At 47.3% G+C, this 27478-nt stretch overlaps 2 protein-coding genes across 3 annotated transcripts in view; one reads left to right on the top strand and one right to left on the bottom strand.

Moving 5' to 3' along the window:
* Positions 1-388: 388 nt before the first annotated feature.
* Positions 389-10320, top strand: LOC124020553 (zinc finger and BTB domain-containing protein 5). 2 transcript variants are annotated; one of them, XM_046335788.1, is made up of 5 exons: positions 389-775; positions 3880-3909; positions 4163-4345; positions 6967-7821; positions 9148-10320. In XM_046335788.1, exons 2-5 carry the CDS (start codon positions 3883-3885, stop codon positions 10276-10278), a joined length of 2196 nt encoding a protein of 731 aa, XP_046191744.1. In that variant the 5' UTR covers positions 389-775; positions 3880-3882; the 3' UTR covers positions 10279-10320. The 2 variants fall into 2 exon arrangements, with proteins under 2 accessions (XP_046191744.1, XP_046191745.1); XM_046335789.1 differs by lacking the exon at positions 4163-4345.
* An 8223-nt stretch (positions 10321-18543) lies between these two features.
* The window catches only part of LOC124020551 (glyoxylate reductase/hydroxypyruvate reductase-like), a 15499-nt gene continuing 6564 nt past the window's right edge, over positions 18544-27478 (bottom strand). The window contains exons 7-9 of the mRNA XM_046335784.1: positions 27309-27444; positions 20348-20478; positions 18544-18963 (exon numbers count right to left, since the gene is read on the bottom strand). Of these exons, the coding sequence (XP_046191740.1) occupies positions 18842-18963; positions 20348-20478; positions 27309-27444 (389 nt within the window). The 3' untranslated portion in view covers positions 18544-18841. The remainder of the gene's footprint in view (positions 18964-20347; positions 20479-27308; positions 27445-27478) is intronic.

Consider the following 27478-nt stretch of genomic DNA (forward strand, 5'->3'; position numbering starts at 1 on the left):
CCCGTTAACACGGTGCGCTGATAGGAGTGTAGCGCCCCCTACAGAGTCTGGGAGGAGAGGAAAAACACCAAGACCCTGTTTTGGGCGGGTAAATGTTGGTGTTTCATACTGGAGAGGGAATGCAAAACAACGACGCTGGACAGAGTGAAATCAGGTGTATCAAAAAGGCTGTTTTATTGGTCAAAGATATCTTGTCCTGCCGTTTATCGTGCACGGACCTAAGGAATGTGACTCCTGTGAGGAGTCAGAATAATTAGGCTGCTCAGCCAGAGTTTACAGCAGAATGTATACACAGAATAATGTAGGTGGAGTCTCGTCGTGTTTGATCATCTGACTGGTCCTGAAGAGTTGGAGGCGGGCCTTGCTCTAGCCAGAGCGGAGTCGTAGCTATTCAGCTGTGTTGTCTGTGTCCTTTTTGGAGGGGGGAGAGGAAATACATCCACCATCGAGCTCCAGACACCGCACCCCCTCCCTGAGAAGACCCTCTTTGGGTTAAAAACCTAAATTTAGATTCGTTCAAAGTAACAACATGGAGTCGTAGCTATTTGGCTGTGTTGGTGTCTGTGCCCTTTTTTTTGGAGGAGGAGGGTTTTAACCTAGTCGGGTTTCCCACATATTGACTAATGTGACTGTGAGCACCGGGAGAAGCGTTATAGCGGTCCATGAAGAGCCGTCTAGCCGTCGGTAGTCCTCCTTCAGTCCGGTCCAGTGGACTTGATGAACCCGGTCCGTCCACCCTGACCCGTGGAGGAGTAGCACCGACCACACAAACACGGTAACCGACCGGCGGCTAACATTAGCAAGCTAGCTTAGACTGTTTATTTTGTGTTATATCATCATGTTTTAAGGTTTTATTTGTGTTATATCATCATGTTTAAGGTTTTATTTGTGTTATATCGATGTTGCATGTTTTCTTTTGCTTTGCTGCTTTCTAGGGGATGAGACTTGACAGATGTTAATAATAATAACGTTAAGCAAATCTATCTAGGTAGTTAGCATTAGCTAATGACAGGTAGTTAGCATTAGCTAATGATAATAGGTAGTTAGCATTAGCTAATGATAATAGGTAGTTAGCATTAGCTAATGACAGGTAGTTAGCATTAGCTAATGACAGGTAGTTAGCATTAGCTAATGATAATGGGTAGTTAGCATTAGCTAATGACCGGTAGTTAGCATTAGCTAATGATAATAGGTAGTTAGCATTAGCTAATGATAATAGGTAGTCAGCATTAGCTAATGACAGGTTGTTAGCATTAGCTAATGATATAGGTAGTTAGCATTAGCTAATGATATAGGTAGTTAGCATTAGCTAATGATATAGGTAGTTAGCATTAGCTAATGTCAGGTAGTTAGCATTAGCTAATGATAATAGGTAGTTAGCATTAGCTAATGACAGGTAGTTAGCATTAGCTAATGATAATAGGTAGTTAGCATTAGCTAATGATAATAGGTAGTTAGCATTAGCTAATGATAATAATAGGTAGTCAGCATTAGCTAATGATATAGGTAGTTAGCATTAGCTAATGATGATAATAATAATAGGTAGTTAGCATTAGCTAATGATGATAATAATAATAGGTAGTTAGCATTAGCTAATGATATAGGTAGTTAGCATTAGCTAATGATGATAATAATAATAGGTAGTTAGCATTAGCTAATAATAATAATAGGTAGTTAGCATTAGCTAATGATAATAATAGGTAGTTAGCATTAGCTAATGATAATAATAGGTAGTTAGCATTAGCTAATGATAATAATAGGTAGTTAGCATTAGCTAATGATAATAATAGGTAGTTAGCATTAGCTAATGATAATAATAGGTAGTTAGCATTAGCTAATGATAATAATAGGTAGTTAGCATTAATGATAATAACAGGTAGTTAGCATTAAATGATAATAATAGGTAGTTAGCATTAGGTAATGATAATAATAGGTAGTTAGCATTAGGTAATGATAATAATAGGTAGTTAGCATTAGGTAATGATAATAATAGGTAGTTAGCATTAGCTAATGATAATAATAGGTAGTTAGCATTAGCTAATGATAATAATAGGTAGTTAGCATTAGCTAATGATAATAATAGTAGTTAGCATTAGCTAATGATAATAACAGATTAATTAGCTAATGATAATAACAGGTAGTTAGCATTAGCCATTAACCATTGTAGCCGTACACCTAAGCGAGCAAACAGAATAATTATACTTCGATGAGCTGATGTTGTTATTATAAACAAAACCAAAAAAACATGTCGGTCATGCTAGCTAAGCTACTTCACCGCAAATCAAAGTGTGTTTCACTGTTATTTATTTTAACACAGCCTTTCTCAAAAAGTTAGCAAGTAGCTAACTAGCTAGATAACTGGATATCCAGTTGCTGACTTGCTAGTTAGTTTAGCTTGGCTTAGTTTAGCTTGGCTTGGCTTGGCTTGGCTTAATTTAGCTTGGCTTAGTTTAGCTTGGTTTAGTTTAGGTTAGCTTGGTTTAGTTTAGTTTAGCTTGGTTTAGTTTAGTTTAGTTTAGCTTGGCTTAGTTTGGCTTGGCTTAGTTTAGCTTGGCTTAGTTTGGCTTGGCTTGGCTTGGTTTAGCTTGGCTTAGTTTAGCTTGGCATAGTTTAGCTTGGCATAGTTTAGCTTGGCATAGTTTAGCTTGGCATAGTTTAGCTTGGCATAGTTTAGCTTAGCTTGGTTGAGCTTGGCTTAGTTTAGTTTAGCTTGGCTTAGTTTAGCTTAGTTTAGCAATGATGGTATTCACCAGACTGGGGAGGGGGAGAGTCTCTGATCGGCTTGGCTAACAGATATCACTAGTTATTTAGTTAGATAGCTGTCTAGACAGCTTGTACTTTGACTAATGTCTTCGCATAGACATACTGGCTTTCATTTCACACATTTTTACAATATTCTCTTCAATATTGTTACTAGTTCCCCACTTTCACTTAACCGTGGAATAGTCTATGCAATAGTTTCAACAAGACATCTATTATCTATTTGTCAATATATTCAACTAATTAATTGTGATAGCTAGTGTAGCTACTGCCCTTCTACATGTCATATTCAAAGCATTGACCATAGTCTACTATAATGTCCCCTCCACTGGCAGTCAATTTAAAGCTAACTTTTTAATCAATCAAAGGTTCTGTCAGGAAGAGGACCTCATTTTCCTCACATTTATTACACAACAGATTTTTTTTACAATCCTGTTTCCCCCATCCCTTTCCTCCTTCTCCCCTTCCCTTTCTCTCCCCCCTCCCTTCCTCTCTTTACTCTCCCCTCTCCCTCCCATCCTCCCCCTTTCCTCCTTCTCCCCTTCCCTTTCTCTCCCCTCCCTCCCTCCCCTCTCCCTCCCTCCCTCCCTCCCTCCCCCCTCCCTCCTCCCTCCCCTCTTCCCCTCCCTCTTCCTCCCTCCCCTCTCCCTCCCTCCCTCCCTCCCTCCCTCCCTCCCTCCCCTCCCTCCCTCCCTCCCTCCCTCTCCCCCTCCCTCCCTCCCTCCCTCCCATCCTCCCCCTTTCCTCCTCCCCTTCCCTTTCTCTCCCCCTCCCTCCCCCTCCCTCCCTCCCCTCCCTCCCTCCCTCCCCTCTTCCTCCCTCCCTCCCCTCTTCCTCCCTCTCTCCCTCCCTCCCTCCCTCCCTCCCTCCTCTCTCCCTCCCTCCCCTCTCCCTCCCATCCTCCCCCTTTCCTCCTTCTCCCCTTCCCTTTCCCCCCCATCCCTTCCTCTCCACCTCCCTTCCTCTCCCCTTCCCTTTCTCCCCCCATCCCTTCCTCTCCCTCCCCCTCCTCCCTTCCTCTCCCCCTCCCTTCCTCTCCCCTTCCCTTTCTCCCCCCATCCCTTCCTCCCCCCTCCCTTCCTCCCCCTCCTCCCTTCCTCTCCTCCTCCTTCCCTGCAGGTCATGGACTTCCCGGGCCACTTCAACCAGGTAAAATGCAAACAACTTTATGATTTCTGTCAGTATATGAAAAAGAAATCGCTCTAACAATAAAGTGTATTGTTTTCATAATAATATAATATAAGACTCTAGACCATTTGGCAGACGCCTTTATCTGAAGCGACTTAAAAGTCGCGCGTTCCTACATTGTCACATGTACGCGTGGCCTCAGCGGGAATCGAACCCACGAGCCCGTGCTCTTAGCTAGCGACTGAGCCACACGTGATTCATATTGTTATTATAGGTCTTCCAGCAGCTGAACTACCAGCGCGTCCACAGCCAGCTGTGCGACTGTGTCATTGTGGTGGGCAGCCGCCATTTTAAGGCCCACCGCTCGGTGCTGGCGGCTTGCAGCACTCACTTCCGAGCCCTGTTCACCGTCGCCCAGGGAGACGGGAGCATGAACATGATACAACTGGACAGCGAGGTGAGGATGACGACGGGGGTGATGATGAAGATGAGGATGATGAGTATTACGGGTGATGAGGATGATGAGGATGATGACGGGGTGATGATGAAGATGAGGATGATGAGGATGATGAGTATTACGGGTGATGAGGATGATGACGGGGGTGATGATGAAGATGAGGATGATGAGTATTACGGGTGATGAGGATGATGAGGATGAGGATGATGACGGGATGATGATGAAGATGAGGATGATGAGTATTACGGGTGATGAGGATGATGAGGATGACGGGGGTGATGATGAAGATGAGGATGATGAGTATTACGGGTGATGAGGATGATGACGGGGGTGATGATGAAGATGAGGATGATGAGTTTTACGGGTGATGAGGATGATGGCGGGGGTGATGATTAAGATGAGGATGATGAGTATTACGGGTGATGAGGATGATGACGGGGGTGATGATTAAGATGAGGATGATGAGTATTACGGGTGATGAGGATGATGACGGGGGTGATGATGAGGATGAGGATGATGAGTCTATTACGGATGATGACGGGGGTGATGATTAAGATGAGGATGATGAGTATTACGGGTGATGAGGATGATGAGTCTATTACGGATGATGAGGATGATGACGGGGGTGATGATGAAGATGAGGATGATGAGTCTATTACGGGTGATGAGGATGTTGAGTTTATAACAGGGGTAATGAGGATGATGACGGGGGTGATGATTAAGATGAGGATAATGAGTATTATTGGTGATGAGGATGATGAGTTTATAACAGGGGTAATGAGGATGATGACGGGGTGATGATTAAGATGAGGATAATGAGTATTACGGGTGATGAGGATGATGAGTTTATAACAGGGGTAATGAGGATGATGACGGGGGTGATGATTAAGATGAGGATGATGACGGGGGTGATGATTAAGATGAGGATGATGACGGGGGTGATGATGAGGATGATGACGGGGGTGATGGTGAGGATGATGACGGGGGTGATGGTGAGGATGATGACAGGGGTGATGATTAAGATGAGGATAATGAGTATTACGGGTGATGAGGATGTTGAGTTTATAACAGGGGTAATGAGGATGATGGCGGGGGTGATGATTAAGATGAGGATAATGAGTATTACGGGTGATGAGGATGATGAGTTTATAACAGGGGTAATGAGGATGATGACGGGAGTGATGATTAAGATGAGGATGATGACGGGGGTGATGATTAAGATGAGGATGATGACGGGGTGATGATTAAGATGAGGATGATGACGGGGGTGATGATGAGGATGAGGATGATGAGTATTAGGGGTGATGATGATGATGATGCATTTATAACAGGGGTAATGAGGATGATGACGGGGGTGATGATTAAGATGAGGATGATGAAGGGGTGATGATTAAGATGAGGATGATGAGTATTATGAGATGAGGATGATGAGTTTATAACAGGGGTAATGAGGATGATGACGATGGTGATGATTAAGGTGAGGATGATGACGGGGGTGATGATGAGGATGAGGATGATGAGTATTACGGGTGATGAGGATGATGCATTTATAACAGGGGTAATGAGGATGATGATGATGGTGATGATTAAGATGAGGATGATGATGATGATGATGATGAGGATGATGCATTTATAACAGGTGGTGAGGATGATGACGATGGTGATGATTAAGATGAGGATGATGAGTATTACAGGTGATGATGATGATGATGATGAGTTTATAACGGTGGTGATGAGATGAGGATGATGAGTCTATAACAGGTGGTGGTGATGATGATGATGATGTGTGTTACTGCAGGTGATGATGATGATGATGATGATGATGATGTGTGTTACTGCAGGTGGTGATGATGATGATGATGATGTGTTACTACAGGTGGTGATGATGATGATGATGATGATGATGTGTGTTACTGCAGGTGGTGATGATGATGATGATGTGTGTTACTGCAGGTGGTGATGATGATGATGATGATGATGTGTTACTACAGGTGGTGATGATGATGATGATGATGATGATGATGATGTGTGTTACTACAGGTGGTGATGATGATGATGATGTGTGTTACTACAGGTGGTGATGATGATGATGATGATGATGATGATGATGTGTGTTACTGCAGGTGGTGATGATGATGATGATGATGATGATGTGTGTTACTGCAGGTGGTGATGATGATGATGATGATGATGATGATGATGTTACTACAGGTGGTGATGATGATGATGATGATGATGATGTGTGTTACTACAGGTGATGATGATGATGATGTGTGTTACTGCAGGTGATGATGATGATGATGTGTGTTACTACAGGTGGTGATGATGATGATGATGTGTGTTACTACAGGTGGTGGTGATGATGATGATGATGATGATGTGTTACTACAGGTGGTGATGATGATGATGATGATGTGATACTACAGGTGGTGATGATGATGATGTGTGTTACTGCAGGTGGTGATGATGATGATGTGTGTTACTGCAGGTGGTGATGATGATGATGATGATGATGTGTGTTACTGCAGGTGGTGATGATGATGATGATGATGTGTGTTACTGCAGGTGGTGATGATGATGATGATGATGATGATGATGATTATGGTGATGTGTTACTGCAGGTGGTGACAGCGGAGGCGTTTGCTGCCCTGGTGGACATGATGTACACCTCCACCCTGATGCTAGGAGAGAGCAACGTGATGGACGTGCTGCTAGCTGCCTCTCACCTCCACCTGAACGCCGTAGTCAAGGCCTGTAAGCACTACCTGACCACCCGCACCATGCCCATGTCCCCGCCGGCAGACCACCGGGCCACACAACACCGCCAACACACCCACGCAGAACAGCAGAGACTCAGGCAGCAGCAGGCAACCGCCGAGTTAGCCGCTAACGCTAACCTAGCCGCTAACGCTAACCAAGAGGCTAACGCTAACCTGGCGGCTAACGCTGCTACGTCCAGGCTCCAGCGGTCGTTCCTGCTGCAGCAGCTGGGTCTAAGCCTGGTGAGCTCTGCCCTGGGCGGGGTGGAGGAGGATGGGCTAAGGGGTGGTAGCGATGGTGTTAGCATTAGTGGTGTAGTGGAGCACAAAGCTTCCTTCCCCGTTCGACGCTTCCACAAGAGAAAGCCCTCCCTGAGCTTTAGCCTATCTGAGGACAGGCCCAGGCAGAGGCCCCGCCCCTCCGGGACCCACGGGGATGAGGAAGTGGGACTACTCTCCCCCGACTCTCACAAGACGGGGGAGGAGGACAGACTGGACGCGGCGATCACCGGCCTAGTAGGGGGCGTGTCCCAGGACGAGTCCCAGATGCCCAGCCAATCGGACGGCGGACGCTGCGAAGGGGAGGAGCAAGGGATGGCGGAGGAGAGGGGTGTCGGGAAGGAGTCCCTGGATGGGGGGAGTCACCATGGTGATGGGGTGGAGGTGAAGATAACGGAGGAAGAGGAGGAGGAGGAAGTACGGGAGCATCAGGGACAGGTAATGACATTTTAACAGGAAATACTTCATTTGCATCCCAAATATCTCCTTATTCCCTCTATAGTGGACTACTGTTGACCAGGACCCATAATGCACTACTGGTGACCAGGACACATAGTGCACTACTGTTGACCAGGACCCATAATGCACTACTGTTGACCAGGACCCATAATGCATTACTGTTGACCAGGACCCATAGTGGACTACTTTAGACCAGGACCCATAGTGCACTACTTTAGACCAGGACCCATAATGCACTACTGTTGACCAGGACCCATAATGCACTACATTAGACCAGGACCCATAATGCACTACTGTTGACCAGGACCCATAATGCACCATAATGCACTACATTAGACCAGGACCCATAATGCACTACTACATAATGCACTACATTAGACCAGGACCCATAATGCACTACTTTAGACCAGGACCCATAATGCACTACATTAGACCAGGACCCATAATGTGCACTACTGTTGACCAGGACCCATAATGGACACTACTGGTGACCAGGACCCATAATGCACTACTGTTGACCAGGACCCATAGTGGACTACTGGTGACCAGGACCCATAATGCACTACTGTTGACCAGGACCCATAATGCACTACTGTTGACCAGGACCCATAATGCACTACTGTTGACCAGGACCCATAGTGGACTACTGTTAGACCAGGACCCATAATGACTACTGACCAGGACCCATAGTGACACTACTGTTGACCAGGACCCATAGTGGACTACTGTTGACCAGGACCCATAGTGGACTAATGACAGGACCCATACATTAGACCAGGGTGCCATTTGGGATAAATACCATTTAAAGAGCAATGTATGAAACAACTGTCTAGTATTAATTAATCTTTTACCTTTGGATAAATAAAGGGTTTAAACCCAACCTTGGATAAAGTAATGGGTCATATCCTGTTGTCCTCCTTCATGTCTGTCTCTCTCCTCCCCTATCTTCTCTTCCTTTCCTCTCTCCTCTCTTCTCCCCTTTTCATCTCCTCCTGTCCTTCTCTCTCCTCTCCCATCCTCTCCTCTCTCCTTTCCTCACTTCTCCTCTCCTCCTCTCCTATCTTCTCCTCTCTCTCCTCTCCTCTTCCCTCCTCTCTCATCTTCTCCTCCTCTCTATCTTTTCCTCTCCTCCCCTCCTCTTTTCCTCTCCTCCCCTCCTCTTTTCCTCATCTCCTGTCCTCCTCTCCTCTCTCCTCCTCTCCTATCTTCTCCTCCCCTCCTCTCTCCTCATCTCCTCTTGTATCTTCTTCTCTCTCCTCCCCTCCTATCTTCTCTCCTCCTCCCCTCTTCTCTCCTCTCCTCCAGGTGGTGGTCAAGTGTGAGCCTCTGAGCTCCCCAGAGCCAGCTGATGACATCACCATCCGGGGTAGCGACCAGCTGGGACCTGGAAGAGGAAGAGGAGGAGGAGGGGAAGAGAAGGTGGAACTGAGCCCACAGAGCAGCGACCGTAGTCTCTCCTCCTCTGACCAACAGCTTCTCCAGCCCAGTTCCCAGCTCCTGCTCAAAGGAGGTCTTGGTAGTGGGATTGGCGGTGGTTTTGGTAACCATCTTGACGGGAAGTCTGGTTTTAGGATTTCTAGCTTCCTCGGCGCCAAGGTCTTCGGAAGCGGGGGGTCGGGGGTCGATGCCGGGGACGACGACCTCCTCAACACGACGACCGGCGAGGCGATGGCAGCGACACATCACTTCCTGCTGAGCCCGGAACACTCCGGAACCAATAGCTCCGCCTCGATGCTCCGTCCCGGGTCGGCCAACCACCTGCACCTGCTGGGTGGCGACGGTCTCGGGGGATTCTCTACAGACGCCGATTCGATCTTCCTGCGTCCCCTGCATGACGGACTGGGAAACCCCAGAGGAGGAGGAGGGTTCCCAGATCCGTTTTCTCTGGACTTCCAGCGCTCCAGTCTGGGTCTGCACTCCCTGGCCCACGCCTCTCGGGGGAGCTCCCTGGGCTTCCCTGGATACCGACGCATCGCACCTAAAAACGACAACGTGGGCGGAGGAGGAGGAGAAACGGGGGTCGTTCATCTCCAAGACGCCCTGTCTTCCTCCAGTCTGGTGGAAGGGGGACCCTTGCTTCTGAACGGTTCGGGAGGTTACGAGTCAGGCCCACCCACCTCGTCCTCGTCCGCCCCACACCCTCGCCCCCAGCTGACCCGTGCCTCTGCGGACGTCCTCTCCAAGTGTAAGAAGGCACTGTCCGAACACAACGTCCTGGTGGTGGAAGGAGCCAGGAAGTACGCCTGTCGCATCTGCTGTAAGACTTTCCTCACTCTGACCGACTGTAAGAAACACATCAGGGTCCACACCGGGGAGAAACCGTACGCCTGCCTCAAGTGCGGCAAACGCTTCAGCCAGTCGTCTCACCTGTACAAACACTCCAAGACCACGTGTCTGCGTTGGCAGAACAGCAACATGGCCGACGCACTGATGTAGATGCTTCGGAGGGGAGGGGGGAGGGCAGAACAGCAACATGGCCGACGCACTGATGTAGATGCTTCGGAGGGGAGGGGGGGAGGGCAGAACAGCAACATGGCCGACGCACTGATGTAGATGCTTCGGAGGGGGAGGGGGAGGGCAGAACAGCAACATGGCCGACGCACTGATGTAGATGCTTCGGAGGGGAGGGGGAGGGCAGAACAGCAACATGGCTGACGCACTGATGTAGATGCTTCGGAGGAGAGGGGGAGGGCAGAACAGCAACATGGCTGACGCACTGATGTAGATGCTTCGGAGGAGGAGGGGGAGGGCAGAACAGCAACATGGCCGACACTGATGTAGATGCTTCGGAGGAGAGGGGGAGGGCAGAACAGCAACATGGCCGACACTGATGTAGATGCTTCGGAGGAGGGGGGGGGGGGAGGGCAGAACAGCAACATGGCCGACACTGATGTAGATGCTTCGGAGGAGGAGGGGGAGGGCAGAACAGCAACATGGCTGACGCACTGATGTAAGATGCTTCGGAGGGAGGGGGGAGGGGAACGGTATCCAGATTTTAATACCCTTTATATCATCGTTGTGCCATACTGGAGCGAAACGGTATTACCGGGCATTGCGAATTAATGGTAAATAAAAGTCTTTTTTATTTTTTATTGCCAAATTAGCGGTATGCTAACACTATGGGGATTCCCATAGTGGATGCTAACTAAATGCTAACGAGACAAGCGTTTCAGCCTGTACAAACACTCCCACCTGCCTACGCTGGCAGAACGGCAACATGCCTTACTGTCTGTAGGCTGGCCTGGTAGGTAGGGTTGAGCTGGATTGGGAAATTCCTGGTAAAACTTCCCGGAAGTTTTGGGTTTTTCCATACATGGCCGACACTGATGTAGATGCTTCGGAGGGGAGGGGGAGGGGGGGGCAGAACAGCAACATGGCCGACACTGATGTAGATGCTTCGGAGGGGAGGGGAGGGGGAGGGCAGAACAGCAACATGGCCGACACTCATGTAGATGCTTCGGAGGGGAGGGGGGGGGAGGGCAGAACAGCAACATGGCCGACACTGATGTAGATGCTTCGGAGGCCGGAGGGGAGGGGGGGAGGGCAGAACAGCAACATGGCCGACACTGATGTAGATGTTTCGGAGGGGAGGGGAGGGGGAGGGCAGAACAGCAACATGGCCGACACTCATGTAGATGCTTCGGTAGGTGATGGATGTGATCACTGTCGGGGGGGGGGGGGGAACGTTATCCTGGTAAAATTTACAGGAAGTTTTGGGTTTTTCCATAAATTCTGGTTGTAGGATCGTATAGTCTGTAGGGGAGAACCTCTGGCCTACTCATTAGTCAGGACACTGAAGCTCAAAAACATGTTAAACGAAAACAACCGTCTCCATTGGACAAATGGGTTCCGTTTGGTTCCTAGATAAAACACCACTTCTAGGTCGGATTGAGTTTTTTTTAAATGTCCAGGAAAAACTCCCAGGTTTAAATCGGTCTCTGATTAGAGGGGAACCAAGGAGAAAAACGCCCAGGGGGGCGGGTCCCAAGACGCTTGTTGGGCCCGAGACGCTTGTTGGTCCCGAGACGCTTGTTGGGCCCGAGACGCTTGGGCCCAAGACGCTTGGGCCCAAACCGTTCGGGGAAACAAACAAACGCTCGATCTCTTTCACTGCAGATGCAGAAGTGTGACATCTGAGGATGCGGTGGACTGATACAAAACAACAGATATCTCAAGTTTATAAACGGACAGATTTTTATGATAATTTTTTATTATTATTATGCTAATTAGATCTAAGGGTTAATAGCCTCAAAGCTAGAAACAAACACTTACAGTAGCGTGTAGAAACTATGGGTGATCCCAGCGGGAATCCAACCCGCAACCCTGGTGTTACAAGTGCCATGTTCTACCAACTGAGCCAAACAGAACAATTTGATAGGGGCGATCGCTTTAGAAAATGGAGTCTTTTTTTAGGAGGGGTGGACTCCCAATTTCATCATGGAACCCTGTTGTGTTCCTTTTGGAATCCTGTTGTGTTCCTGTTGGAATCCTGTTGTGTTCCTGTTGTGTTCCTGTTGGAATCCTGTTGTGTTCCTTTTGGAATCCTGTTGTGTTCCTGTTGGAACCATGTTCGGAACGTTTCTGAAACAGGACTTCAGATTCAGAACAGTCCTGAAGCTGAAACCTGACCTGAGGCTGAAACCTGAAGGATTTCAAAACTCATTCACCTCTGATTACGGTAATCTTCGACGTTGGGATTTCTGGAAAACCTGAGAATTAGGGGAATTGTGCAACGCTAAACCTGGAGCTTGGCTTGGAGAGGAGAACAGGGATGTAAAGGAGAGAGGGTGGACTAGCCTCCACTCTTAGCCTTACAAACAGATCTGGGACCAGGCTTAGAGGGGGACCACTTCCTGTTATGGTTCTTTACAAACAGATCTGGGACCAGGCTAAGAGGGGACCACTTCCTGTTATGGTTCTTTACAAACAGATCTGAGACCAGGCTAAGAGGGGGACCACTTCCTGTGATGATTCTTTACAAACAGATCTGGGACCAGGCTAAGAGGGGGACCACTTCCTGTGATGGTTCTTTACAAACAGATCTGAGACCAGGCTAAGAGGGGACCACTTCCTGTTATGGTCCTTTATAAATAGATCTGGGACCAGGCTAAGAGTGGACCACTTCCTGTCATGATCTGGGACCATTTTTTATATGGAGTTGCCTTTTCATTGGTGCACCTTTTTGAATGAAACACCCTATTCCCTATTTAGTGCACTACTCTTGACCAGGGCCCATAGGGGTAGTAGTTCACTATATACAGGGCATTTGGAAAGTATTCAGACCCCTTGATGTTTAACACACTTTGTTTCATTACAGCCATATTCGAAAATGGATTAAAAAATAAAATGTTCCTCATCAATCTACATACAATACCCCATAGTGACATCACAATACCCCATAGTGACATCGCAATACCCCACAGTGACATCGCAATACCCCACAGTGATGTCATTATGGGGTATTGTGATGTCATTATGGGGTATTGTGATGTCATTATGGGGTACTGTGATGTCATTATGGGGTACTGTGATGTCATTATGGGGTATTGTGATGTCATTATGGGGTATTGTGATGTCATTATTGGGTGTTGTGATGTCATTATGGGGTACTGTGATGTCATTATGGGGTACTGTGATGTCATTATGGGTTATTGTGATGTCATTATGGGGTGTTGTGATGTCATTATGGGGTATTGTGATGTCATTATGGGGTACTGTGATGTCATTTTGGAGTACTGTGATGTCATTATGGGGTATTGTGATGTCATTATGGGGTATTGTGATGTCATAATGGGGTATTGTGATGACATAATGGGGTATTGTGATGTCATAATGGGGTATTGTGTGTAGATTGTTGAGAGGAGAAAAATGATTGAATCCATGTTAGAACAAGGCTGTAACGTAACAACATATGGAACAAGTCCAGGGGTCTGAATACTTTCAGAAGGCGCTGTATCTCCATGAAGACCAACAGGTCCCTGTATACATTCAGAAGGTGCTGTAGGTTATAGGGTGGGACCTTTTATCCCGTCTCCTCACAGGACAATACATTAGAAATGGACATATTTATGTGGCTCTTAACACTTTCCTCTGCAAGGGGACATCAAATGAAACCAATGCCTTTTTATATAACTAGAGCCTGGTGTGTCTCCTGGTCAGGTCACATGATCAGGGATAACTCTGGGGCCCCCAGTTAACTATAACACAGTGTTGTTAGTGACTAGATGTCGTGGAACAGTTTGGTACGGTATCTGTGCTTCTTTAAATGTTTTTTTTTTTTAATCGATACATCTAACACTTAACAGTCTTTTAGACAATAGTTTATTTTTATTTTTTTAAATGACCTTAACGCCGTTGAAAGAAAAAAAAGAAGAGCTTTGACTGCTAATAAGAAGGTTGGACTGCCGTGCTTCTGTGTTTCCATGGCGACGTGTTGGCCCAGTGTCTTTCTGTGTTTCCATGGCGACGTGTTGGCCCAGTGTCTTGTTGCCGTAACCTTACTGTACTGAGTTGTGTTGTAGTTGGCTGACTGGCTGGCTGGCTGACTGGCTGACTGACTGACTGGCTGACTGACTGGCTGACTGACTGGCTGACTGACTGACTGGCTGACTGGCTGGCTGACTGACTGACTGGCTGACTGGCTGACTGGCTGACTGACTGACTGGCTGGTCAGAGAACAACCTGGCTGTTTGAGACTTGCTTAGTGTGGATGGGTTGCCAGGCAACTAGTGGGCACCTTCAGGCCGTGCGGTCTTCACACTGTTACTCAGTCTGTGATACTCAGTCTGTGTCACTCAGTCTGTGTCACTCAGTCTGTGTCACTCAGTCTGTGTCACTCAGTCTGTGTCACTCAGTCTGTGTCACTCAGTCTGTGTCACTCAGTCTGTGTCACTCAGTCTGTGTCACTCAGTCTGTGTCACTCAGTCTGTGTCACTCAGTCTGTGTCACTCAGTCTGTGTCACTCAGTCTGTGTCACTCAGTCTGTGTCACTCAGTCTGTGATACTCAGTCTGTGATACTCAGTCTGTGATACTCAGTCTGTGTCACTCAGTCTGTGTTACAAAACTTTAAAAGGTTTTTGCCCAGGAAGATCCTATGACCAGTATCTATCTATCCTACTAACTGAACAGTATCTATCTATCCTACTGTCTCTAACTGACCAGTATATATCTATCCTACTGTCTCTAACTGACCAGTATCTATCTATCCTATTGTCTCTATCTGACCAGTATCTATCCTACTGTGTCTCACTGACCAGTATCTATCTATTTTACTGTCTCTAACTGACCAGTATCTATCTATCCTATTGTCTCTAACTGACCAGTATCTATCTATCCTACTGTCTCTAACTGACCAGTATCTATCTATCTATCCTACTGTCTCTAACTGACCAGTATCTATCTATCTATCCTACTGTCTCTAACTAACCAGTATCTATCTATCCTATTGTCTCTAGCTGACCAGTATCTATCTATCCTACTGTCTCTAGCTGACCAGTATCTATCTATCCTATTGTCTCTAACTGACCAGTATCTATCCTACTGTCTCTAACTGACCAGTATCTATCTATCCTATTGTCTCTAACTGACCAGTATCTATCCATCCTACTGTCTCTAACTGACCAGTATCTATCTATCCTACTGTCTCTAACTGACCAGTATCTATCTATCCTACTGTCTCTAACTGACCAGTATCTATCTATCCTACTGTCTCTAACTGACCAGTATCTATCTATCCTACTGTCTCTAACTGACCAGTATCTATCCATCCTACTGTCTCTAACTGACCAGTATCTATCTATCCTACTGTCTCTAACTGACCAGTATCTATCTATCCTACTGTCTCTAACTGACCAGTATCTATCTATCCTACTGTCTCTAACTGACCAGTATCTATCTATCCTACTGTCTCTAACTGACCAGTATCTATCTATCCTACTGTCTCTCACTGACCAGTATCTATCTATCCTACTGTCTCTAGCTGACCAGTATCTATCTATCCTACTGTCTCTAACTGACCAGTATCTATCTATCCTACTGTCTCTAACTGACCAGTATCTATCTATCCTATTGTCTCTAACTGACCAGTATCTATCCTACTGTCTCTAACTGACCAGTATCTATCTATCCTATTGTCTCTAACTGACCAGTATCTATCCATCCTACTGTCTCTAACTGACCAGTATCTATCCATCCTACTGTCTCTAACTGACCAGTATCTATCCATCCTACTGTCTCTAACTGACCAGTATCTATCCATCCTACTGTCTCTAACTGACCAGTATCTATCTATCCTACTGTCTCTAACTGACCAGTATCTATCTATCTATCCTACTGTCTCTAACTGACCAGTATCTATCCTACTGTCTCTAACTGACCAGTATCTATCTATCTATCCTACTGTCTCTAACTGACCAGTATCTATCCTACTGTCTCTAACTGACCAGTATCTATCTATCCTACTGTCTCTAACTGACCAGTATCTATCTATCCATCCTACTGTCTCTAACTGACCAGTATCTATCTATCCTACTGTCTCTAACTGACCAGTATCTATCTATCCTATTGTCTCTAACTGACCAGTATCTATCTGTCTTGATGTTTCTAACAGCTGAATACCAACAGTGTTTCAGCCACATTGTAAATGCACCTTAATCGCTAACCAATTTAATTTACAACTCATACTGAGTTTATATCTAATTTAAGTGATCACTGAAGTAAAAAAAATATTTAAGCTCTTTTTCAATCAGGCATAAACCTTAGGTAACCCCTGAAGGACATGAGGACCCTTGTTTAAACTGATCCAAAATGGCTGCCATCTCTCACTGTAGCCCAGTTTCCCTGGTGATGTCTTCTGTGGCTGTTGTCTAAGTGAAACTGATTATTTTAATTTTATATATATATATGTGAATGTTTGTTTGAAAGTGCACATACTGGTCATATTTATACAACAACAGCCCCTGTGTGAAAACTACAACAAATTATAAACCAAAAAGGATTCAATAGATAAACGAAATGTTGTTTATGTAATAATATAATTTGATGAAGGACAGTTACTGCCTTTACTTCCACTCCTCTCTGGCTTAAAAAGCTGGGCTTTTATCCTCATGCCGAAAGGATTTCTGTGTTGTTTTATTCTACACTTCTAACACCGTCTAACCATGTTTTGGTTCTAGCGTCTCAAATGGTGCCCTGTTCCCTGTGTAGTGCACTACTTCCTATTGACACTGGTCTAAAGTAGTGCACTACTTCTGATCAAAGCGTTGACACTCTGGTCTATAGTAGTTCACTATATAGGGAATAGGGCTCTGGTCTATAGTAGTTCACTATATAGGGAATAGGGCTCTGGTCTATAGTAGTGCACTATATAGGGAATAGGGCTCTGGTCTATAGTAGTACCACTATATAGGGAATAGGGCTCTGGTCTATAGTAGTACCACTATATAGGGAATAGGGCCCTGGTCTATAATAGTGCACTATATAGGGAATAGGGCTCTGGTCTATAGTAGTACCACTATATAGGGAATAGGGCTCTGGTCTATAGTAGTACCACTATATAGGGAATAGGGCTCTGGTCACTAGTAGTTCACTATATAGGGAATAGGGCTCTGGTCTATAGTAGTACCACTATATAGGGAATAGGGCTCTGGTCTATAGTAGTACCACTATATAGGGAATAGGGCTCTGGTCTATAGTAGTTCACTATATAGGGAATAGGGCTCTGGTCTATAGTAGTTCACTATATAGGGAATAGGGCTCTGGTCACTAGTACTGCACTATATAGGGAATAGGGCTCTGGTCTATAGTAGTACCACTATATAGGGAATAGGGCTCTGGTCACTAGTAGTTCACTATATAGGGAATAGGGCTCTGGTCACTAGTAGTTCACTATATAGGGAATAGGGCTCTGGTCACTAGTAGTACCACTATATAGGGAATAGGGCTTTGGTCTATAGTAGTACCACTATATAGGGAATAGGGCTCTGGTCTATAGTAGTCCACTATATAGGGAATAGGGCTCTGGTCTATAGTAGTTCACTATATAGGGAATAGGGCTCTGGTCTATAGTAGTACCACTATATAGGGAATAGGGCTCTGGTCTATAGTAGTACCACTATATAGGGAATAGGGCTCTGGTCTATAGTAGTACCACTATATAGGGAATAGGGCTCTGGTCTATAGTAGTCCACTATATAGGGAATAGGGCTCTGGTCTATAGTAGTCCACTATATAGGGAATAGGACTCTGGTCACTAGTAGTTCACTATATAGGGAATAGGGCTCTGGTCACTAGTAGTTCACTATATAGGGAATAGGGCTCTGGTCACTAGTAGTTCACTATATAGGGAATAGGGCTCTGGTCTATAGTAGTACCACTATATAGGGAATAGGGCTCTGGTCTATAGTAGTACACTATATAGGGAATAGGGCTCTGGTCTATAGTAGTTCACTATATAGGGAATAGGGCTCTGGTCACTAGTAGTTCACTATATAGGGAATAGGGCTCTGGTCTATAGTAGTTCACTATATAGGGAATAGGGCTCTGGTCACTAGTAGTTCACTACATAGGGAATAGGGAGCCATTTGAGACGTTACCCCAAAGAGAAGATGAAATGTAAACCTGTTTGTTTGTTTGTTTGAGGAGACACTAATAAAGTCACGGAGGGACTTGTCGTTCCTGTCGTCACAGACTGAATTAAAAAATGGGGAAAGTTCCATGTTTATTGTTGTCCTTTGTCATTATTATTATCATTATTATTATGAGACAAAATCATAAAAAAACATCTCCCATGAGGAAGTGCTGAGTGCTACGGTATGTACCATGTCGAGTGGAAATGGTGGATGACAACAGCACCACTATTCTCTATAATCTACTCCTCTCGTGACCAGAGTCAACTATATCATTTACAGTTACAGCTCTTCAATCATTGGTTCTTCTCTGGTGGTTCCGAAAGCAGGTGATTGGTTCTTCTCTGGTGTTCTGAAAGCAGGTGATTGGCAGCTACAGCTTGAGCTCTTTGATCATTGGCTGTCCCTTCAGGCCCAGTAGCAGGTTGTTGGCTGCTAGAGCAGACATGGCATTACGCGTGGAGTAGGACGCACTGGCAATGTGGGGGAGGATCACTGGAGAGAAAGAGAGATGAGAGGATCACTGGAGAGAGAGGGATGAGAGGATCACTGGAGAGAGAGGGATGAGAGGATCACTGGAGAGAGGGATGAGAGGATCACTGGAGAGAGAGATGAGGGAGGATCACTGGAGAGAGAGAGATGAGAGGGAGGATCACTGGAGAGAGAGATGAGAGGGAGGATCACTGGAGAGAGAGATGAGAGGATCACTGGAGAGAGAGATGAGATGGAGGATCACAGGAGAGATAGAGATGAGAGGGAGGATCACTGGAGAGAGAGAGATGAGAGGGAGGATCACTGGAGAGAGAGAGATGAGAGGGAGGATCACTGGAGAGAGAGAGATGAGAGGGAGGATCACTCGAGAGAGGGAGGATCACTCGAGAGAGGAGATGAGAGGGAGGATCACTCGAGAGAGATCACTGGAGAGAGAGAGAGATGAGAGGGAGGATCACTGGAGAGAGATGAGAGGGAGGATCACTGGAGAGAGAGAGATGAGAGGGAGGATCATTGGAGAGAGAGATGAGAGGGAGGATCACTGGAGAGAGAGAGATGAGAGGGAGGATCACTGGAGAGAGAGAGATGAGAGGGAGGATCACGGGAGAGAGAGAGATGAGAGGGAGGATCACTGGAGAGAGAGAGATGAGAGGATCACTGGAGAGAGAGAGATGAGATGGAGGATCACAGGAGAGAGAGAGATGAGAGGGAGGATCACTGGAGAGAGAGAGAGATGAGAGGGAGGATCACTGGAGAGAGAGAGAGATGAGAGGGAGGATCACTGGAGAGAGAGAGAGATGAGAGGGAGGATCACTGGAGAGAGAGATGATCACTGGAGAGAGAGATGAGAGGGAGGATCACAGGAGAGAGAGAGATGAGAGGGAGGATCACTGGAGAGAGAGATGAGAGGGAGGATCACTGGAGAGAGAGAGATGAGAGGAGGATCACTGGAGAGAGAGAGATGAGAGGGAGGATCACTGGAGAGAGAGATGAGAGGGAGGATCACTGGAGAGAGAGATGAGAGGGAGGATCACTGGAGAGAGAGATGAGAGGGAGGATCACTGGAGAGAGAGAGAGATGAGAGGATCACTGGAGAGAGAGATGAGAGGGAGGATCACTGGAGAGAGAGAGAGAGAGATGAGAGGGAGGATCACTGGAGAGAGAGATGGGAGAGGGAGGGAGCACGAAACAGGCAGTACAGGACTGACAACAGTAATAAACAGGCAGTACAGGACTGACAACAGTATTAAATGAAACAGGCAGTACAGGACTGACAACAGTAATAAACAGGCAGTACAGGACTGACAACAGTATTACATGAAACAGGAAATAGCAGGATGAACTTGGTCGAGACTCTGAACCAATCACGCCCCGTGTTTATACTCACCACAGTTGTTAAGGGTGAAGAGCGGGTGGCTGGTGGGCAGGGGTTCAGGGACGGTGACGTCGAGTCCAGCTCCCGCTATCTGACCGCTGGACAGGGCTTCATACAGATCCTCCTGGTCTACCACCCCCCCTCTACCACACACAGCCATCATGTTACTGTCTACCACACACAGCCATCGTGTTACTGTCTACCACACACAGCCATCATGTTACTGTCTACCACCCCTCCTCTACCACACACAGCCATCATGTTACTGTCTACCACACACAGCCATCACCATGTTACTGTCTACCACCCCCCCTCTACCACACACAGCCATCATCATGTTACTGTCTACCACACACAGCCATCATGTTACTGTCTACCACACACAGCCATCACACCATGTTACTGTCTACCACACACAGCCACCATGTTACTGTCTACCACCCCTCCTCTACCACACACAGCCATCATGTTACTGTCTACCACACACAGCCATCATCATGTTACTGTCTACCACCCCCCCTCTACCACACACAGCCATCATTTTACTGTCTACCACCCCCCCTCTACCACACACAGCCATCATGTTACTGTCTACCACACACAGCCATCATGTTACTGTCTACCACACACAGCCATCACCATGTTACTGTCTACCACACACAGCCATCATGTTACTGTCTACCACCCCTCCTCTACCACACACAGCCATTATCATGTTACTGTCTACCACCCCTCCTCTACCACACACAGCCATCACCATGTTACTGTCTACCACACACAGCCATCACCATGTTACTGTCTACCACCCCTCCTCTACCACACACAGCATCACCATGTTACTGTCTACCACACACAGCCATCACCATGTTACTGTCTACCACCCCTCCTCTACCACACACAGCCATCACCATGTTACTGTCTACCACACACAGCCATCACCATGTTACTGTCTACCACCCCTCCTCTACCACACACAGCCATCATGTTACTGTCTACCACACACAGCCATCATGTTACTGTCTACCACACACAGCCATCACCATGTTACTGTCTACCACCCCTCCTCTACCACACACAGCATCACCATGTTACTGTCTACCACCCCTCCTCTACCACACACAGCATCACCATGTTACTGTCTACCACCCCCCCTCTACCACACACAGCCATCATGTTACTGTCTACCACCCCCCCTCTACCACACACAGCCATCATGTTACTGTCTACCACCCCCCCTCTACCACACACAGCCATCATGTTACTGTCTACCACACACAGCCATCATGTTACTGTCTACCACCCCCCCTCTACCACACACAGCCATCATGTTACTGTCTACCACACACAGCCATCACCATGTTACTGTCTACCACACACAGCCATCATGTTACTGTCTACCACCCCTCCTCTACCACACACAGCCATCACCATGTTACTGTCTACCACACACAGCCATCATGTTACTGTCTACCACCCCCCCTCTACCACACACAGCCATCATGTTACTGTCTACCACACACAGCCATCACCATGTTACTGTCTACCACACACAGCCATCATGTTACTGTCTACCACCCCTCCTCTACCACACACAGCCATCACCATGTTACTGTCTAACACACACAGCCATCATCATGTTACTGTCTACCACCCCCCCTCTACCACACACAGCCATCACCATGTTACTGTCTACCACACACAGCCATCATCATGTTACTGTCTACCACCCCTCCTCTACCACACACAGCCATCATCATGTTACTGTCTACCACACACAGCCATCACCATGTTACTGTCTACCACCCCCCCTCTACCACACACAGCCATCATGTTACTGTCTACCACCCCCCCTCTACCACACACAGCCATCATGTTACTGTCTACCACACACAGCCATCACCATGTTACTGTCTACCACACACAGCCATCATGTTACTGTCTACCACCCCTCCTCTACCACACACAGCCATCACCATGTTACTGTCTACCACACACAGCCATCATGTTACTGTCTACCACCCCCTCTACCACACACAGCCATCATGTTACTGTCTACCACACACAGCCATCACCATGTTACTGTCTACCACACACAGCCATCATGTTACTGTCTACCACCCCTCCTCTACCACACACAGCCATCACCATGTTACTGTCTAACACACACAGCCATCATCATGTTACTGTCTACCACCCCCCCTCTACACACACAGCCATCACCATGTTACTGTCTACCACACACAGCCATCATCATGTTACTGTCTACCACCCCTCCTCTACCACACACAGCCATCATCATGTTACTGTCTACCACACACAGCCATCACCATGTTACTGTCTACCACCCCCCCTCTACCACACACAGCCATCATGTTACTGTCTACCACCCCTCCTCTACCACACACAGCCATCACCATGTTACTGTCTACCACACACAGCCATCACCATGTTACTGTCTACCACACACAGCCATCACCATGTTACTGTCTACCACCCCTCCTCTACCACACACAGCCATCATCATGTTACTGTCTACCACACACAGCCATCATGTTACTGTCTACCACACACAGCCATCACCATGTTACTGTCTACCACCCCTCCTCTACCACACACAGCCATCATCATGTTACTGTCTACCACCCCTCCTCTACCACACACAGCCATCATGTTACTGTCTACCACACACAGCCATCATCATGTTACTGTCTACCACACACAGCCATCACCATGTTACTGTCTACCACACACAGCCATCATCATGTTACTGTCTACCACACCCCCTCTACCACACACAGCCATCATGTTACTGTCTACCACACCCCCTCTACCACACACAGCCATCATGTTACTGTCTACCACCCCCTCCTCTACCACACACAGCCATCATCATGTTACTGTCTACCACCCCTCCTCTACCACACACAGCCATCATGTTACTGTCTACCACACACAGCCATCATCATGTTACTGTCTACCACACACAGCCATCACCATGTTACTGTCTACCACACACAGCCATCATCATGTTACTGTCTACCACACCCCCTCTACCACACACAGCCATCATGTTACTGTCTACCACACCCCTCTACCACACACAGCCATCATGTTACTGTCTACCACCCCCCTCTACCACACACAGCCATCATCATGTTACTGTCTACCACCCCCCTCTACCACACACAGCCATCATCATGTTACTGTCTACCACCCCCCCTCTACCACACACAGCCATCATGTTACTGTCTACCACACACAGCCATCACCATGTTACTGTCTACCACACACAGCCATCATCATGTTACTGTCTACCACACACAGCCATCATCATGTTACTGTCTACCACCCCTCCTCTACCACACACAGCCATCATGTTACTGTCTACCACACACAGCCATCATGTTACTGTCTACCACCCCTCCTCTACCACACACAGCCATCATCATGTTACTGTCTACCACACACAGCCATCATCATGTTACTGTCTACCACACACATCCATCATCATGTTACTGTCTACCACACACAGCCATCACCATGTTACTGTCTACCACCCCTCCTCTACCACACACAGCCATCATCATGTTACTGTCTACCACCCCTCCTCTACCACACACAGCCATCATCATGTTACTGTCTACCACCCCTCCTCTACCACACACAGCCATCATCATGTTACTGTCTACCACACACAGCATCACCATGTTACTGTCTACCACACACAGCCATCATGTTACTGTCTACCACCCCTCCTCTACCACACACAGCCATCATGTTACTGTCTACCACCCCTCCTCTACCACACACAGCCATCACCATGTTACTGTCTACCACACACAGCCATCATCATGTTACTGTTTACTACCCCTCCTCTACCACACACAGCCATCATCATGTTACTGTCTACCACCCCTCCTCTACCACACACAGCATCACCATGTTACTGTCTACCACCCCTCCTCTACCACACACATCCATCATCATGTTACTGTCTACTACCCCTCCTCTACCACACACAGCCATCATCATGTTACTGCCTACCACACACAGCCATCATCATGTTACTGCCTACCACACACAGCCATCATCATGTTACTGTCTACCACACACAGCCATCATCATGTTACTGCCTACCACACACAGCCATCATCATGTTACTGTCTACCACCCCTCCTCTACCACACACAGCCATCATGTTACTGTCTACCACCCCTCCTCTACCACACACAGCCATCATCATGTTACTGTCTACCACACACAGCCATCATCATGTTACTGTCTACCACACACATCCATCATCATGTTACTGTCTACCACACACAGCCATCACCATGTTACTGTCTACCACCCCTCCTCTACCACACACAGCCATCATCATGTTACTGTCTACCACTCCTCCTCTACCACACACAGCCATCATCATGTTACTGTCTACCACCCCTCCTCTACCACACACAGCCATCATCATGTTACTGTCTACCACACACAGCATCACCATGTTACTGTCTACCACACACAGCCATCATGTTACTGTCTACCACCCCTCCTCTACCACACACAGCCATCATGTTACTGTCTACCACCCCTCCTCTACCACACACAGCCATCACCATGTTACTGTCTACCACACACAGCCATCATCATGTTACTGTTTACTACCCCTCCTCTACCACACACAGCCATCATCATGTTACTGTCTACCACCCCTCCTCTACCACACACAGCATCACCATGTTACTGTCTACCACCCCTCCTCTACCACACACATCCATCATCATGTTACTGTCTACTACCCCTCCTCTACCACACACAGCCATCATCATGTTACTGCCTACCACACACAGCCATCATCATGTTACTGTCTACCACACACAGCCATCATCATGTTACTGCCTACCACACACAGCCATCATCATGTTACTGTCTACCACCCCTCCTCTACCACACACAGCCATCATCATGTTACTGTCTACCACACACAGCCATCATGTTACTGTCTACCACCCCTCCTCTACCACACACAGCATCACCATGTTACTGTCTACCACACACAGCCATCATCATGTTACTGTCTACCACCCCCCCTCTACCACACACAGCCATTGTCATGTTACTGTCTACCACACACAGCTATCACCATGTTACTGTCTACCACACACAGCCATCATCATGTTACTGTCTACCACCCCTCCTCTACCACACACAGCCATCACCATGTTACTGTCTACCACCCCTCCTCTACCACACACAGCCATCATGTTACTGTCTACCACACACAGCCATCATCATGTTACTGTCTACCACCCCCCCTCTACCACACACAGCATCACCATGTTACTGTCTACCACACACAGCCATCATCATGTTACTGTCTACCACACCCCCTCTACCACACACAGCCATCATGTTACTGTCTACCACACCCCCTCTACCACACACAGCCATCATGTTACTGTCTACCACCCCCTCTACCACACACAGCCATCATCATGTTACTGTCTACCACCCCCCTCTACCACACACAGCCATCATCATGTTACTGTCTACCACCCCCCCTCTACCACACACAGCCATCATGTTACTGTCTACCACACACAGCCATCACCATGTTACTGTCTACCACACACAGCCATCATCATGTTACTGTCTACCACCCCTCCTCTACCACACACAGCCATCATGTTACTGTCTACCACACACAGCCATCATGTTACTGTCTACCACACACAGCCATCATGTTACTGTCTACCACCCCTCCTCTACCACACACAGCCATCATCATGTTACTGTCTACCACACACAGCCATCATCATGTTACTGTCTACCACACACATCCATCATCATGTTACTGTCTACCACACACAGCCATCACCATGTTACTGTCTACCACCCCTCCTCTACCACACACAGCCATCATCATGTTACTGTCTACCACCCCTCCTCTACCACACACAGCCATCATCATGTTACTGTCTACCACCCCTCCTCTACCACACACAGCCATCATCATGTTACTGTCTACCACACACAGCATCACCATGTTACTGTCTACCACACACAGCCATCATGTTACTGTCTACCACCCCTCCTCTACCACACACAGCCATCATGTTACTGTCTACCACCCCTCCTCTACCACACACAGCCATCACCATGTTACTGTCTACCACACACAGCCATCATCATGTTACTGTCTACCACCCCTCCTCTACCACACACAGCCATCATCATGTTACTGTCTACCACACACAGCCATCATGTTACTGTCTACCACCCCTCCTCTACCACACACAGCATCACCATGTTACTGTCTACCACACACAGCCATCATCATGTTACTGTCTACCACCCCCCCTCTACCACACACAGCCATTGTCATGTTACTGTCTACCACACACAGCCATCACCATGTTACTGTCTACCACACACAGACATCATCATGTTACTGTCTACCACCCCTCCTCTACCACACACAGCCATCACCATGTTACTGTCTACCACCCCTCCTCTACCACACACAGCCATCATGTTACTGTCTACCACACACAGCCATCATCATGTTACTGTCTACCACCCCCCCTCTACCACACACAGCATCACCATGTTACTGTCTACCACACACAGCCATCATCATGTTACTGTCTACCACCCCCCCTCTACCACACACAGCATCACCATGTTACTGTCTACCACACACAGCCATCATCATGTTACTGTCTACCACCCCCCCTCTACCACACACAGCATCACCATGTTACTGTCTACCACACACAGCCATCATCATGTTACTGTCTACCACCCCTCCTCTACCACACACAGCCATTGTGTGTGTGTGTGTGTGTGTGTGTGTGTGTGTGTGTGTGTGTGTGTGTGTGTGTGTGTGTGTGTGTGTGTGTGTGTGTGTGTGTGTGTGTGTGTGTGTGTGTGTGTGTGTGTGTGTGTGTGTGTGTGTGTGTGTGTGTTTGGTCACCTGCTGGTGTTGATGAAGATGGAGGTATTCTTCATTTTGGAGAACAGGTCCTTGTTACAGATGTCTTTAGTCTCTGGTGTCAGAGCACAACACACTGACAGGAAGTCAGACTGACTGGCCAACTCATCCATAGAGACTAGAGGGAGAGAGGGAGAGAGGACAACACACTG

This window comes from Oncorhynchus gorbuscha, unplaced genomic scaffold, assembly GCF_021184085.1.
Source record: "Oncorhynchus gorbuscha isolate QuinsamMale2020 ecotype Even-year unplaced genomic scaffold, OgorEven_v1.0 Un_scaffold_854, whole genome shotgun sequence".
Taxonomy (NCBI): domain Eukaryota; kingdom Metazoa; phylum Chordata; class Actinopteri; order Salmoniformes; family Salmonidae; genus Oncorhynchus; species Oncorhynchus gorbuscha.